The sequence below is a fragment of the Poromitra crassiceps genome (genome assembly GCF_964638095.1).
Source record: "Poromitra crassiceps genome assembly, chromosome: 4".
In the NCBI taxonomy this organism is placed as follows: domain Eukaryota; kingdom Metazoa; phylum Chordata; class Actinopteri; order Beryciformes; family Melamphaidae; genus Poromitra; species Poromitra crassiceps.
This window is the reverse complement of record NC_139626.1, coordinates 25608137-25625918: the sequence shown is the minus strand read 5'-3', so window position 1 is coordinate 25625918 and position 17782 is coordinate 25608137. Positions and strand designations below refer to the sequence as shown.

The 17782-nt window shown below is 41.9% G+C and overlaps 2 protein-coding genes across 2 annotated transcripts in view; one reads left to right on the top strand and one right to left on the bottom strand.

The window, feature by feature from the left end:
- LOC310775702 (MAGUK p55 subfamily member 3-like) overlaps positions 1 to 10126 on the top strand; it is a gene marked incomplete at both ends in the record, with an annotated part of 41400 nt that extends 31274 nt beyond the window's left edge. Inside the window, one exon of the mRNA XM_083635847.1 lies at positions 9947 to 10126. Within this exon, the coding sequence (XP_083491973.1) occupies positions 9947 to 10126 (180 nt within the window). The remainder of the gene's footprint in view (positions 1 to 9946) is intronic.
- A 783-nt stretch (positions 10127 to 10909) lies between these two features.
- Positions 10910 to 17088, bottom strand: psmc5 (proteasome 26S subunit, ATPase 5). The gene is made up of 12 exons (XM_083635227.1): positions 17059 to 17088; positions 16322 to 16393; positions 16160 to 16229; positions 15958 to 16055; positions 15793 to 15849; positions 15209 to 15439; positions 14901 to 15027; positions 14527 to 14717; positions 12712 to 12810; positions 12453 to 12563; positions 11410 to 11496; positions 10910 to 11115 (listed from the first exon to the last, which is right to left on the bottom strand). Exons 1-12 carry the CDS (start codon positions 17080 to 17082, stop codon positions 11062 to 11064), a joined length of 1221 nt encoding a protein of 406 aa, XP_083491353.1. The 5' UTR covers positions 17083 to 17088; the 3' UTR covers positions 10910 to 11061.
- Positions 17089 to 17782: the final 694 nt, after the last annotated feature.

Below are 17782 nucleotides of genomic sequence, written 5' to 3'. Positions count from 1 at the left end.
TGAGGTACCAGGGGAGGAGAGATGGAGTGATCTCCAGGTCCCTAATCTTCCTGATGAGCCTTGGCCTTGGCATCACTGATGAGATCACTCACTGATGACATCACAATTGCTTGAGTGACATCACTGATGATGTCTTAGACATTGTGACATCATCAGTGACTGACCAAAATCATCACAAATCTCACATTGTGATACCAAAAACGTGACCAAATCGCAGACAGATGCCACTTTGGCAATTTTATGTAAAAGGTTGTTGTGGAGGAATCTTACAAATTGGACCTTGATGGTATGCAAACACATCTCTCTTCTTATCAAGTAAGTGGGCTCACTGGACATTATTCGCTTTGTTTGTCTTGTTTGCTTCCACTCCACACACTCTATCACACGACTGTCTGCTTGTAGCTAGACTCAGAAAAAGCAAGGACGCCGCGGCTGAGAGTAGGTATATATGGCCGAGGCTGGCCATTTTATAATTTACTTCCCCAGATATGTCTCTTAATAAAAACAAATTAATTATTTCTTCATTTGGTTTTTAAAGAGTTTTAAACACTTTTTTGTGTGAAGCATCTTGCAAAAAATGCGAAAATGACCTGTATCTCAGTCTGATCTTTCTACTTTGGCTAGCTATTAAGGCCAAAAAACATCAAACTATCATAAAAAAAACATACACCTATATAAAGCCCCAAGTGTTGTTTCATTACTCATGAATGAGTTTTATTCTTAATATGTGTAAAATGATGAGAAAAATAACAATATATAGTCTTGTATACATGTTGTCGTCAAACCTGTTACTTTGAACGAAAACACCCCTTCAGACATAATGGACTGTTGCAAAAGTTGTAGCATTTCCAGGAAGTGACATCACCTGCCTTTTCTAAAGATGATGGTGGAAAGATAAGTAAGTGACATCTGCTTTTAATGAATTTTCTTCAAGTTTTGTAATGTCTGACAGAGGGGGACGAGCACGCTGTGTCAGCCCTGTTACCAGAAAAGCATACATTAAAAAGTTATTTGTTTGGAATTTTAAATATATATATATAACATAATTTCGGCCTCTCATGAATGCACACCATGTGGTGTTAGCACCTTTACCAGATGGCTAGTAATGGCGAAAGTATGCTTTTGTGTGTACATGAAAATAAACTTTTCTTGCCAATAGTATTTAGAGAATATATACATGTTTTACAGTTTCATCCCTAAATATTATGGTTTTCTATTTATTAAACTGATAGGTAGGCTAAAGTGTGTTGATGTTACTGACTAGTGACTATAGGTCTACTAATCTATATTAATACACTATCAGTGCATTGGGTTTTAGAAATGTGCTTTGTAAATCAAATTAATTATTTTTTTAAATTGTAGGAATAGGTTACTGTTAACGATAGATTGATTTATGTATTTGTATTTTATTATTTTATTAGGATGCCCCTTTCTGCAGCTGAGAAACAGCGGCGATACAGAGAACGCAGAGATGCTGATCCCGAGAGACGAAAAGACTATTTAGGAAAAGAGAGGGCAAAATGGAGAAAGGACAGAGACATGGGAAGGCTGTCCGTTAGTGAACTAAGTGACAGAGAAAGGAGAGCCAAGCGGCGGAACTGGAGAGCAGCACAAGTGAAATGCAGAACAGCCAAAGCAGCAAGTGCAGCAGCCATAGATCAGTGCATGACGCCACCTATAAGTCCAGATCCAGAGCCAAATCCAGGGCCTGATGAAGAGCCTGATCCAAGCCCCAATCCAGGGTCCTCAAGGCAACGTGAACAGGGGCGTTTAAGGTCAAAGAGGGAGAGAAAGAAGCTTGACCATAACCTGGAGAAATTGAAGCAAAGACTGGAAAAAGAAAAACAAAGGACATATAAGTACAAAACCAGGTTCTTCCGCCTAAAGAATAAAAAGGCATCCCCATCTTCTAAAGTCAAGCATCAACTGAGCACCCCTGCTGGACGGTCACAAGTACGGAAAACCTTCAAATTCTATTCTGCACTGTTGAGGGACTTAAAAAGCAAATATAAAGCTTAATCTGATGAACGAGAGAGGCACATTATCTCCCAAGTAGTATCTGGAAAGATAGTAAAAAAGTATCACATGCATAAATATGGAAAGGATGCCGTTGGTCTTCCAAGAAGGAGGTGGACTTCTTTGGATAGAAATGCACTATCTTTCACTCGTAGAGAAAAGCTCCGCATCTCAACACAAGTCAAATCAAGTGTCAGCCTTCTATGACCGAGATGATGTCAGTCGGGCCACGACTGGAAGAAACCAGACCATAACGCGACACAAAGTTAAAAAACAAAAGAGATTTCTTGTTGATTCACTGTTAAACCTTCACAGGAAGTTCCAAGCTGAAAATCCAAACAGAGGCTTGTCCTACGCTGTCTTTTGTCCCTTCTGGGTTGTACATCCAACCATTCAGGACAGAGATACTTGCATGTGCAAGACCCACGAGAACCTCAGCTTTGTGGTTGACAAGCTGAAGCAACTAGGTTTGCTTACCAACTCAAACCTTGAGAGGCTAACAGAGGAGGTCTCTTGCAGCACCAACAGTAAGGAGTGCATGTATGGAGAGTGTCCCACATGCAAACTGAAAAGGTTCCCACTGGCTACTGTTCATGATGCTACAATGCGTGTTACATACACACAGTGGGTAATGGAGGAGAAGACAATGCCACAAGAAAAAAAGGCTGTGTCATTCAAAGTGACAGCAAAAAAACGAATCGAAAGCTCTTTAGAGGAGCTTATTGAGCATTTCACTTGTCTGCTGCATCGGTTCAAGAAACATGTTTTCAACATCAGGCAGCAGTTCTCATTCTCCAGAGCGCTAAAGAGAAGTCTCTCCTCGCATGAATGCATTATACATGTGGACTTCTCTGAAAACTACTCATGCAAGTACGGTGCTGAGATCCAGGCTGTGCATTTTGGTGCCTCACACCAACAGGCAACAATGCACACAGGTGTATTATATGTTGGTGAAGATGCACGCCCTCTCTGCTTCTGCACCATCTCACAAGCCAAGGAAAAAGGCCCCCCGGCAATCTGGCAAAATCTTGACCCAGTACTGGATTACGTACAAGCCCATCATCCATCTGTGTCTGTGGTCCATTTCTTCAGCGATGGCCCTTGTACTCAATACAGGCAGAAGGGTAATTTCTTCCTGTTCAGTACTGAATTGAGCAAGAGAGGCTTTGAGAGTGGTACCTGGAATTTCTTTGAAGCCAGCCATGGCAAGGGAGCTCCTGATGGTGTTGTTGGGGGAGTGTTAAAAAGACTGGCAGACCAGCTTGTGAGTCAAGGCCGTGACATCCCTGATGCCGCCACGCTCTACCGAGCGCTACTGACAACTGGCACCACAGTGAAGCTCTTTTATGTAGAAACTGAAAACATTGTGGATGCATACCGTGACATGCCAGGAGACATTCCATCAATGTGAATACACCAAGTGGTCACCAACAGAAAAGGCCACTTAATCTCCAGGGACGTCAGTTGTCTGTGTGCCACATTGAAGAACCTGTCCTGCACATGTTTCAACACTCACCACTTCATCTTCACTCCACTAACAAAGGGCCCTCAAATGATCCAGGCTGAGAAACCTCAACCATCAAGCAACCAGGTGAGACCTCAAACAACACTGTCAGACCTCAAGAAACCACAAGCAACCCTCTCAAGAAAACCCAGTCAGTGGACCACCTGACAGAAGAACAGAATGAGAAGGAGATCGACTGGAGCAATGATGAGATAATTGGACAATGGTGTGTCTTGACATATGACAAGGAGCTCTACCCAGGAATCATCGTGGCAACTGCTGAAGGATATGCCCAAGTAAAGTGCATGCACCATGTTGGCCAGAATAGATTCTTCTGGCCAGCACGTGAGGACAGTATCTGGTACATGTTCGATGACATTTTAAGACTGATTCCTGCTCCTCTTAATGTGACAGCACGGCATGTAGAAATACGAAAAGACATCGGGGCAAAACTTGCTGGGTAGACACTACGCCTACAGGAATGTCAGACAAGAATGTTCCAAAGTTAATGTTAGGGTTACGTTTGCACTTTATACTTTAGACCAAAGTGAGAAAGTTCTGAAGCTCTCCTATCCATGTACTGTAAGCCTCCCCCAACCCCCACCCCCCTTCTAGAATGCTGTGATCATGGGGTGTTCAGAGTTCAGAATTTTGTTGGGTGGGCAGACAGGAATCTTACAGTGATTGTTATGTTATGGTTTGCACTTTATAGATTAGACCAAAATACTAATTTGAAACAGGCGTGAAAATTTTCCGAAATGCAATATTTTTCTTTTTTAGAATGCTGTGATTGGGGGACGTTCAGAGTTTTGTTGGGATATGGTTTGCACTTTATACATTGGACCAAAATAAACAAAGGCGTGAGGAATGTGATTTTCAGTATTTAGAATAAAACAATTGGCTTACATTTACATCCACAGTATCATAATTTTTCATCATCTTCTATGCTAAAACCTCTCAATAAATCTGTCTCCAAAATATTCTGATTAGTAATGTTGAATTAAAGGTTTATGAATGTCACATAACTAACTCTGTTACAACTCCATAAATAACCCTATTACATCCATAACTTAAACAGGCAGTATAACCAATATGCTAACTGTTGTCAGCCCTGTTACTTGTATAATATTCGAATATAATTTAAAAAATGAAAAGACATGCAAAATAAACGAATGTTATGCGTTAAACAACACCATGGTATGTGTGCATGTGCCCCCCACTCCCTAAAACTCCCGAGTTTGGCTTGCTTTCTATAACGTCTCATAGGCTACTCCAGTCCGGTAGGTGGCGGTAATGCACCTCTAAGATGGTTACCAACCGCCAATCAAAGAAGAAGAAGTAAAAGAAGAAGAAGAATGGGAACACGCTATGTTCTTGAACAAACGAGCGTTAGCAGTTTAACTCAGAGGAAAAAGAAGAAGACTCATGGTTCTCAATGGTTTAGCTGTGAAGCTAACGTTAGCTGTAAAGCTAGTGGCGCTTTGAAGGATAACGTTTGTAAAGTTCAGGAGGAAAAGTTCCTTTGACCGTGTAAAAACGAAAATGTCTAGTCCAGAAGCTGAGAGCTGTGGTGAAGCAGCGTCTAACTGCGGCTGTTGAAGATAAACTGCTGGACGCTATGCGGTTACACAGAGAAGCCTTGCAACCAGACCTCCAGCAGCTGTTGGTAGAAGAGGATCCCGCTGAGCAGCAGGAGTGGAGCCCCAGTCTGCACCAGGAGGACCCAGAGCCCCCACAAATTAAAGAGGAACTCTGCATCGGTCAGGAGGACCCAGAGCCCCCAAACATGAAAGAGGAACAGGAGGAACTATGGACCAGCCAGGAGGGAGAGCAGCTTCAGGAGGACCCAGAGACCCCACACATTAAAGAGGAACAGGAGGAAGTATGGACCAGTCAGGAGGGAGAGCAGCTTCAGGAGGACCCAGAGACCCCACACATTAAAGAGGAACAGGAGGACCTATGGACCAGTCAGGAGGGAGAGGAGCTCCAGGAGGACCCAGAGCTCCCACACATTAAAGAGGAACAGGAGGACCCAGAGCTCCCACACATTAAAGAGGAACAGGAGGACCCAGAGCATCCACACATTAAAGAGGAACAGGAGGAGCTCTGGATCAGTCAGGAGGCAGAGCAGCTTCAAGGGCTGGAGGAGGCTCATATCACCAAGTTCCCATTCACTCCTGTCCCTGTGAAGAGTGAATACGAGGAAGATAAACCTCAGTCCTCACAACTTCATCAAAGCCAGTCTGAGGAGAACAGAGAGGCAGAGCCTCTAGCCAGCTGCTCCTCAACTGAACAGATGAAAACAGAAGCTGATAAAGAGGACTGTGGAGTATCGGAACCAGCCAGGAACATATATCTTATATACTTATATCCAGCTAATAATTCACAACCAACTAGTGATGACAAAACTTCAGACTCTTCTGAGACTGAAGACAATGATGAGAAATGGATGGAAAATAGTGAATCCCAGTCAGGTTTATACTCACAGAAAAACAGTGAAGTTCTTAGGAAGAAACACTTCAGCAGCTCAGTTTGTGGTGAAAGATTTAGTCGTAAAGGAAACTTGAAGGCACACATGATGGTCCACACAGGAGATAAACAATTTAAATGCTCAGTCTGTGGTAAATGTTTTGGTCATAAAGTACACTTGAATAGACACATGATAGTCCACACAGGAGATAAACAATTTAAATGCTCAGTCTGTGGTAAAGGTTTTGGTCAAAAAGGATCCTTGAAGATACACATGCTAGTCCACACAGGTGAGAAACAAGTGAATTGCTCAGTCTGTGGTAAAGGTTTGACTCGTAAAGACCACTTGAAGACACACATGGTAGTCCACACAGGGGCTTATCAATTTAACTGCTCAGTCTGTGGTAAAGGTTTTACTCGTCAAGACCATTTGAAGACACACATGGTAGTCCACACAGGAGATAAACCATTTTCTTGCTCAGTCTGTGGTAAAGGTTTTGGTCATAAAGGGGACTTGAAGAGACACATGATAGTCCACACAGGAGATAAACCATTTTCTTGCTCAGTCTGTGGTAAAGGTTTTGGTCTAAAAGCTAACGTGCAGACACACATGAAAATCCATACAGAAGATAAACAATTTAATTGCTCAGTCTGTGGTAAAGGTTTTGGTCAAAAAAGCAAGTTGAAGGCACACATGATAGTCCACACAGGAGATAAACAATTTAAGTGCTCTCTCTGTGGTAACAGTTTTGGTCGTAAAGCACACTTGAAGACACACATGATAATCCACACAGGAGATAAACAATTTAATTGCTCAGTCTGTGGTAAAGGTTTTGGTCGTAAAGGAGACTTGAAGAGACACATGATGGTCCACACAGGAGATAAACAATTTATTTGTTCAGTCTGTGGTACAGGTTTTAGTCGTAAAGGAGACTTGAACAGACACATGATAGTCCAACACATGAGTTAAACAATTTAATTGCTCAGTCTGTGGTAAAGGCTTTGGTCGTGAAGGAGACTTGAAGAGACACATTTTGGGGCGGCTGTAGCTCAGGAGATAGATTGGGTCGTCCATGAATCGCTTTGGATAAAGGAGGTTGGTGGTTCGATTCCCGCCTCCTCCAGTCTGCATGTCAAAGTGTCCTTGGGCAAGATACTGAACACCAAATTGCTGTGTATGAATGGGTGAATGTACCTACTGATTGTAAAGCGCTATATAAATGCAGGCCATTTACCATTTTACATGAAAAACCACACAAAAGACTAAACGTTTAGTTCAAGGTTCCATGGAAAACCTGGATTTCAAAATCTTGTTTTCCAGGCCTGGAAAAGTCATGGAATTAGTAAAATCCTTGAAAGAAATGACTTGTATTCCTAATACAAGTCATGAAATGTTGTGTGTAATGAAATTGTTACAGTAATCTTCCCTTCTCTGTAGCTGTTGACGTTAACGTAGCTCACGTCTAAGTCTAATAATAATATGTCTATTTTAGTACTTCTTGTATACAGTATATGTGTATGTGTGTATATATATATATATATGTATATATATATATATATATATATACCAGTATATATTAATATCTTTATCTTGATGTAAAATTGAAATTCCTGTTTTAGTTCAACAGCTTCCATGATGCAGTGACACTAAAGACCAATATAAAGAGCAGCTGTGTCCTATTTGTCCATAGTAATAATTTCTGGTATTGATTCAGAGTCACATTACATGGAAATTCTATTATCGATCATTAAAAAGTCATGGAAACCTTTTTAAAATGTATCCGTGAAAGTGTAATCCCATCCAAGACCCCCCCACACACACACACACACAATGCAATCCAAATCAGCCTATTAGGCAGGAAACTGCCACATCTGGCAACACTGTACAGGAATCGCTTTTCCAGAAGAATGAAGTGATGAAGCAAAATGTTGATTAGCTCTTCCAGTATTCCCCACAAGCGTTCAAATTCGGGTGGTGGCTTATTAACATAGGGTCCTGTGATGTGATGAACTCAAAATGCTAAATAATAAAGAAATATTTCTGGTTTCCAGGGACTTTAAGTAAAAAGTACCAGTAATCCACTCAAAGAAATTTGGGTATTATTATTTTGTTTACATAACTTTTTCTTAAACAGAAGATGCTGTGAAAGTGCTAAATGTAAATGGGATATTCATCCATGGGAAAAAGTAAACTCCTCAATATTCTCACTTTACAAACACACTTAGTGTAACAAGGGAGACTTTATCTTTCATAATATATCAGATTTGTTCTCAATATGGATTTAAAACCTTTTCAAGCAGTAGTTATGTCGGTAACAGGGTTGACAAAACACAGATATGCATGTTGTTTATATGTGAAAAAATAAAAAAATAAGATAGCCTGAGATGGCAGGGCACATTTTCCTGAGAGGTAAGGATCCACTTAATCCAAAAAGGGTCTTAAATACTTTTAAAACGATACTTTGAAAATCAAACATCGAGAATGCAAAATGCCAAGTTTTCCGATAAACACCCATAGAGGCATGTCTGGGAACGCCCACAAAATGTTAAACGGCTGGCACGCGAGTGGGGTAAAACCGCCCATATATCTCATGGGCTGACTCACCAAAAGATGGTGCTGCGGCTCTAAACTACAGGTTTGGGGGTTCTAGAGCAGAACACAAGACGTCTGCTCAGATGTGTGTTTACTGCGGTGGTTAAATCCCCGATCGTGTCTGCCTGGGCTAGGCTATCAGCTAAATTCTAACTTTGCTGAATGGATAGAACAGGCTTTTTTACCCCACCCTGACCACGCCCCCAGCCAGGCTGAGCCAGCTAAACCAGCGTCTATGGCCTCAACCTATGCAATCTAAATCCCATAGAGATAGGCACAGTGCTTATCTCTATACCATCTATATCCCATAGAGATAAACAGTGTTTATTTCTAAGGTGTGGCCCGCTGACTTAAAGATGGATGCAGTCTGATTATTTAAACAATCTTTGAGCAACAGTTGTACCAAGTTTGTGGCTTTGTGTTGTTATTGTTTAAATCTTACAAATTGGACCTTGAAGGTATACTATGTAAACACATGGAAAAATGGACATGAATCCATGTTTACATACCTTCAAGATCGCAGACGCCACTTTGTCAATTTTATGTAAGATTACTTCATTCAACAGCCAATCAGAAAAAATCCTCCAACAACAGACAGGTAGGTCTGTGGGTTTGTCTGTGTGGTCAGTGCAGTCGTCTGTGTTCTTGTAGACCAGGGGTTAAAACCTGTTGCGCATGGGAACCCTCCTTTGCAGTATAGTTAGTTGAAGAACATTTATGTTAACACTTTAATATCTTCAATGAATTAGAAGTGTAATAACAAAAAAATGGGTTGTTACTGTATTACCTATATATACACCCACTTTGCCACAAATCTTTTTGCTACCCAAAGACATGCGGACATCTTGGACTTGAACTCACAAACCTTACCTCAGTAGGCAACTGACATAAACAGTGTGCCAGCAAGGCAATGCCACTACTGCAGTTTCTCCTCTGTTGTTGTTAGGCAATTTGAGCAATTAATCTCCAGAAATGGAGCGGGAATCGAACCGGCCAACCTCTGTCCCTGCGTCATTTTGTGGTGGACTATTCCTTCACACCACCAGCTCCCCATCACACTCACAGATCTTCTCTGGGCACTTTTGTTTCTTTCCTCTGGCTGTGCAGTTCAAAACTGAGAGTCGAACCCACAACCTCAAAAGTGACTGATTATTAGTACTAGTATTTGAATTATATTAATATGACGTTTCTATATACTTTTATACTGGAGTACATTTCAGAGCCTGTACTTTTTTACTTTTATTTTAGTAATTAAGTTGATTCAGTACTTCTACTTTTAGCAGTCTTTTTTTACACAATTAACTGTACTTCTACTTAAGTAAAGAAAGTGTGTACTTTTCCCATCTCTGCCTGTTGCTGACTAGGATGATGACCTGCAGGAGATGATGCAGTCAGTGGAGCGGGTGGACGAGTGCTACGGCCATTGGGTGGACTGCGTCCTGGTGAAGGAGGACCCAGTCACTGCCTTAGCAGAGCTCCAGGCCGTGCTGCAGAGGGTGGAGGTTGTGTCCCACTGGGTGCCTCTGTGTTGGGTCAGGACCTAAGCCCAGTCATTGACTTGAGCTTGATTGGTTCCAAGTTGTAACGCTGTAGTGCTATGGAGCGCAGTCTAAGGACAGATACTACTGTGGGGATCCTCTGGAGGTTCTGATGGGTGATCCAGTGTTCACTGCCATAGTATACAACCATCTCACCAATACTGTGTGTGTGTGATATTTGGAGTGGAGTCAGTACCATAAAACACTGATTTGCAGTGAGGTTTGAGAGATGCATTTTCATCCATCTGAATATCAGGCAAGCCTGTCCATTTGAGACTGTTCAGTGTGAAATGAGTGGGGTTAGTTAGTTACACAGATGTTGTGCTGAAATAAATATATCTAAACTGTACAAGTCATAGACACAAAGATATAAATCATAATTGGCAGTGTAACAGCTCTGCAAAGGCATGTAGTACATGCATGCAGGACAAAAGTCCTAAAACTAACTTTAGTCTAAGAGATGTGCTCAGTATGGCAAATAACATCCAGTATATTGCATCATCTATAATTGAACAGTTAACGTGCCAGATCAAACAATGTGGCAAAGACAATAGAAAGACAATAGATCTAATCAGAAAATGAAACCGATCTGATCGGCTGATTGATAAGCTACAGACCTGTTCCTGCTGGAGACTGTGCTTATGTTTACATGACTAAAAACACGAATTATGGCAATGACAAAATTCCCTTCAATAAAGAGAAAGTGAGAAATGTTCTCATTTTGAATGTCTCTTCCATCTGCTGGCACTGTCATTTTGCGTTTTTGAAGGTATTTGATTTTGGAAAAAATGGTCACCACACCCAATATAATTTGGAGAAACCATTTCCTTTACTTTTAGACTTTTACAATTACAAACCAACCATAAACAAAAGAAGAAAAATATACATGTGTGTGTTTGCAGGGGTGTGTCCGCATTGTGTGCAAGAAAACACAAGGCTTTTTACTTCCAGAGCTTCTTGATGGACATGTTCTTCTCGCTGTCTTTCTGCATCACCTGATGAATATAACAAGGGAAACGGTTATGGTAAAATAGTAATAATGTTCATGATCAAACTACAATCAGATTGGAACTAGATGAAGATTATCTATTCTAAAAATAGAAAGGTGCGATGCGGAGCTAAGCCAATGGTTATGTGTTTTTCAGAATGATGTAGGTGGGTGGAAATAGCACCATTAGTTTAGAAAAGCTATGAAAGACACTGCTGAGCCAACTGGAAGCCCAATTGCCCACCAAGAGATGCCTGGGGACAGAGCCTGGACAGGCTAGAGAACTAATGGTTACACGAACCTTTGCCACAGCCATCTCGAAATCCTCCTGAGTGACGTGAACTCTCCTCTCTCTCAGAGCGTACATTCCTGACTCTGTGCAAACACCCTGACAACACACACACACAGAGTAACAAGGTGAAAAGAAAGGCCTACTGTGTACCTAGGCTAGTACCTAATTCAGGGGTTCCCAACCTTGTGACCCCACTTTGACGTCACAAAAATATAGGGACCCCATACATTCAAATGTTGGGTACATAGGTAATATAATTAGTGTAACATCATCAATGATGTCACATGTAACAGTATGCTGACTTTATTCTCAGAATCTTGACTTCAACTCAGAACTCATACATTTTTCACATGTGGCCCTAATCCCCTTCGGTAGGTTTAAATTGTGTGTGGTGCAAATTAATAATAACAACAATTATTATTTCAGGTGACCCCATTTGAATTCCATGCGACCCCACTTGGGTTGGCAAACCCAAAGGTTGGGAACCACTGACTGGTACAGTACCATGAACCACTGACTGGTACAGTACCATGAACCACTGACTGGTACAGTACCATGCAGTGACTGGTACAGTACCATGAACCACTGACTGGTACAGTACCATGCAGTGACTGGTACAGTACCATGCAGTGACTGGTACAGTACCATGCAGTGACTGGTACAGTACCATGCAGTGACTGGTACAGTACCATGCAGTGACTGGTACAGTACCATGCAGTGACTGGTACAGTACCATGCAGTGACTGGTACAGTACCATGAACCACTGACTGGTACAGTACCATGCAGTGACTGGTACAGTACCATGCAGTGACTGGTACAGTACCATGAAGCACTGACTGGTACAGTACCATGCAGTGACTGGTACAGTACCATGCAGTGACTGGTACAGTGCAGTGGGATAATTTTAACTAATTGGTCTGACGTAGAGGTGTTTGACTCGAAACGTTACCACTGCACTTGGTGCAATAAAGCTATCAAAAAGGAGTCCTTTTAGTGTGCGAGCGATTTTTTCATTTGTTTCATCATTTTAACTAATGCCTTAGCCTCTCACCTTCACTTCGGCACCCGAGGCTCCAGGCATCAGCTCTGCGATCTTCCTCAGGTTAATGCCGCGTGTCAGGTTCATCTTCCTGGAGTGGATCTTCAGGATGTCCAAACGGGCCTATTGGTGGAAAATAATAGGTAAACTTTGTAAGAAAATGGGTTACTTTTCTATTGAACGGTCACAAACACTACATGAATAAACGACAATCTTGAAGGGTGCAAGGAAACTGAGCAGTGCTTAGTGCAAATGTGGAGACGGTAACTACCTCCTCATTTGGAGGGGGAAACTCAATCTTCCTGTCGATCCTGCCTGGCCTGAGCAGAGCAGAGTCCAGGATGTCAATACGGTTGGTGGCCATGATGACCTTGGAGGGAGAGATAGACAATAATTTTCATCAACCGATTATTCAAGAACACAGAACACACTGCAATAGCTGTAGAATAGTTTTTATATTCAACTTACATCTCCAGCATCATAGACTACCGGCAATCTGCCAGTGATTACATATACGGTACACATACTGTAAATGGTAAATGGCCTGCATTTATATAGCGCTTTTATCCAAAGCGCTTTACAATCAGTAGATAGTCTACATTCACCCATTCATACACCGATGGCGGCAGGCTGCCACGCAGGGTGCCTACACACCATCGGGAGCAAGGAGGGTTAGGTGTCTTGCCCAGGGACACAGCGACGGCAGCTGGGAGGGAGCGGGGATCGAGCCGCCAACCCTTGCGTCATTGGCCGACCCGCTCTACCTCCTGAGCTAAAGCCGCCCCCTACTGTACATAGGTAGCACCAATAACTGGGGCAGGGGTTGCCCTTTGCAAACCAGCTCAGTGGCCTTGTGGTCTGAGTGTCCGCCCTGATACTAGGAGGTTGTGAGTTCGATCCCCGGCCGAGTCATACCGAAGACTATAAAAATGGGACCCATTTGCCTCCCTGCTTGGCACTCAGCATCAAAGGGTTGGAATTGGGGGGTTAAATCACCATGTGATTCCCGAGCGCGGCGCACGCTGCCACTCACCGCTCCCCCAGGGGATGGGTCAAATGCGGAGAACAAATTTCACACATTGTGAGACAATACCTTTTACCAATTTGACAATACCTTTTACCTTTACTTTACAATATGCATAATAAACATCTGCTTAGATCACTATATATACTGGAATGCAAACCAAGGTACACAGCAACAACGTAAACTGTGATTGTTTACGAACTTTTAGAAATAAAATATGCTTGGATAAGTAGGGATGCAAACACATGTATGGTGAAAAGAGAGAGAGCTACCTGAAGTGGTGGGGGGGGGGGGCTAAAACACAGCACCATTGCACCACTTATTTCACTATTTCTCTATAAAACTAGTTGAATAAAAAAAAGTGGTTGCCATCAAAGTGCAGCCATTTAAACTGGTAAAAAATTACTGGATTGGTTAAAATCCATGGCAGAGCAGGTAAAATAATGCAGTCATAAGGGTAATTGCAAAAGGTGTTCTGAATTTGATATATAATCCCTCCATGAATTATGTTTTATTATAATCTAGTTTCCAAATACAGGCCCCACGTTTGCCGTCTCTATCCATATTCAGTCCATGCATATCGCCGGTTGTTGATTTTACTCCTCTCTCAAAACTACTCTCTCATGTAAGGTTAGTGATAGTATCACATATGGAAGCAATTTAATTGTGTGTTTGTTAGTTTTTTAGCCAAAGTAAGACATTTTTAAATTAAGCTAACTCAATTTCTTTATTTTTTGCTGATCCGAAAAATTAACCGATCCGTGACATCAAACCCGTGACACGATCCGATCCGTGAGTTTTGTGATCCGTTGCACCCCTAGTCAGTTATACAACATAGAAGAAGTAGGGTATTTCCTAACATTTGATAAAATTGCCCTGATGGAAATTATGCAAAATGCCCCTGAATGTATTTCACAAGGGCAACAAAAAGCCCTCTTTAAGAAAAGTGTTTTCTTACCCTGTCACACAGTGTAGTTATATTCATAGATCATTAAATACGTGGAAGGACTTTCCTGTAATCCAACAACACAAAGTAAAATCTTCAGCGTCTGTGTGCGTTACCTTGATGTTCTTGGTGGCCTCGAAGCCATCCAGCTGATTGAGCAGCTCCAGCATGGTCCTCTGCACCTCACTGTCTCCTCCTGAGCCGCCCTCCAGGCGAGAAGAGCCGATGGAGTCTATCTCGTCCATGAAGATGATGGAGGGAGCGTGCTCCCTGGCCATGACGAACAGCTCACGCACCATGCGGGCACCTGGGACAAAAGAGGGAGGAATCATGCTCATACAAGCATTTAAAAAAATCTAGAACAGAGGTGAATTTAAAAGCATCACAATTTTTTAAAGAAAATAAATCATCATCATCATCATCTAGAGCGGAGGTGATTTCAAAAGCATCGTAAAAAAAGATAACACCAGAAATGCCACTTGGAGCTCACCCTCTCCGATGAACTTCTGGACCAGTTCGGAGCCAGACACCCTGATGAAGGTGCAGTCAGTGTGGTGAGCCACAGCTCTAGCCAGCAGGGTCTTCCCTGTGCCTGGTGGGCCATACAGCAGTACCCCCTGCAGACACACAGAGCAAAACAGAGATCACAACAGTCTACACACTCGAGAATTCATACATAGCAGGGTGGCATAGGGATTAGGGAGAGCAGGGGCAAGTGAAAAGAGACAGAATTTACTATTACAACAGTACATGGGGCTCTTTTGCTTGAATCATTTAGCTCTGTTGTCGATCACCCACCTTGGGCTGTGCAATGCCCAAAGCCTCAAAGAGCTCTGGGTGCTTGACAGGCAGCTCAATCACTTCCTTGATCTCCTTGATCTGCTTGTCCAGGCCACCAATCATTTCATAGGTGGAGTCTGGCACCTTCTCCACCATCATCAGGGACACCAGCGGGTCTACCTTGTTGGGCAGGATCTTGTGCAGGGTGTAGCTGTCATTACGGAGAGCCACACGGCAATTTGGAGTCACCTGGTCAGAGTGACAATAGGGGGATGACATGACTCATAATATAGTCTTTACCTACAGTAATTCCTTACTTTATATTATCATTATATTCCTGATGTTATCTTATTGGGTGATTGTGCAAGGGTGGGAGCGAATATAGCACGTTTATTGTTTTTCTACCTTCATTGTAGCATTTAGTTATGTTGTTTATTCTGTCTCAGTGTTTTGCTGTTGTGACAAATTAAACTCCATCTGCGTTAATATGAATTGCTATACAATTGTTCTGCTTACATTCCTACATCAACATAAAAACAATAACAGGAAAATTACGCATTTGGAATTAGTCAATAAATCAACAACAACACTACATCACTAACATCATTGATGTCAATATTCTTGTCCACATCCACGACAAATTTTCCTTCTGGATGAACCTGAAAATGATGAAGAGAGAAGTTGGATTAAACTGTCAGCTAGTGATCAATTTTAAGTGTTTTGCAAAGTATTTATCAGTTAAGTAAGCAACCTAGTATACAACATACCTTGACCAGCACTTTCTTTTTGTCCATGACCCTAACCACTTCTCCTACATAGGATCCCTGCTCCTGTAGTAACTGCAGCTCCTCACGAAGTAGACGCACTAGGAACAGAAAAGGTTTGACTTATGTATTCACAGCCCAGTCTCGATGGAGCTTCATTTGATAAAGCGAAATCACACTTTATTATTACAGGAATTATGCATACCTTTAGCATTGAGTTCATTCCTCTGCGCCTGCAGTCGTCTGAGATTCTGGCTCTTTTCATTAACTGTCAGCTGAAGAGAAAACAGTGGTTCCAGTGAGACAGGCAAGAGGAAATGATGCGAGTCAGATCAACAGTGTAATGATGGTTACATTGTTATCTTACCTGTAACTCTTCTATTTTAGACAGGTAGTACTGCCGGAGACCTGAGCCACCTTTACTGTCCCCCATTTCCATCTGTCAATAAGAAGAAGCATGAAACTTGATGAAAAACAATATTATCTAAAGAGCAATTAATGGTTCTAATGTCATCTAGTCAGTAAACGTTATAATACAGTATCTAAAATTGATTGAATTACTGCAAACTGACTGCCTGGCAAGTTTCAAGCAATGCATATCATGGTGACAATTCTGAGTTAAAATTAGCGTTAGCTGTCAATCCATGTGTACCGTTAGCTTGCTTAACGTTACTGGCTAGCAAATACGCGAACATCTACTTTAAAACGGCTACTCGGGAGCTAACTGTTAGACTGATGCAGGATAGCTTGCTGACAAAGCTATTAACGTTAGCTTGAATTAAGGCTCATGTTAATTGTATCCCAGCCAATTTAGCAAGCTAGCGTGTTCTATAAACATGCAAATTAGCTCTATTATTTGACAGCGAAGTTCAGCCAGCTAATGTTAGCTGTCTCTAGCGAGCTACAATGAGACAGCAAACCCGCCGGCAGCATACTGACTTGAGCATATTGTTATGAATGATGTCATTCAGTACTTTCGGCAGAGTCGCACCCACGTTTTATCTCACGTATCATTCCCATAAACTTTTCGATTGGAATTACTAATCTAATGTTTCGTGGAAAACATATCAATAAAGTCAACAAAAGCGCAGAAAAATCGCTTACATGGTCCATCCCGTCCACCTCCATCTTGAAATTTTCAGCATCCGTTGGGTAAGCGCTGACTTCCGACGGAATCTTCTTCAGACCCCCGCACCCCCCCCCCCCCCCTCTACCTGAAATAAATGCACACACTGCCACCTGTAGTCCTTGTTGGTAAATACACCCCCCCCCATCCTAGCCCTTCTTTCCTAAACAGTCAAATACTAATACTAAATATATATCTAAAGGCACAGTACCGACTTTAGATTTAGATTGATGTACACTACAGGCAGCGTATTGTCATAATGATTTTTTAATCAAAGTGTTTACTGTGGGTTACGCCAGTGATGCTCGAACCCTTTTCATATCAAGGATTTCAGACCCAAATCTGAAAAAAAAAAAAAATTGTTAGATGATTTTGTCCAGAATTTCACAATTTGTATTGTCAGTAGAGATAACAGATAAACTATGATCAAAACAGTCATTTTTTGACATTCTCTAGTTGTGTTAACTACTTGAAAACGAAACAATGGTGAAGTTTAACAATTCATCAATTTGCTGATGGACGCCTGGTGTTCCCCATACCCCACATTGGGAACCACTGGGCTACCCCATGCTTTCAACACATAGCTAACTACTTTCAGTCAGTATCATGTTGTAAGCTGAGACACAGGCCTGCAAACTCTGAGCAGCAACCCCAAGGGATGTTTACTTTATCCATTATTTTGAGAGCGCTAAACTGGTATGA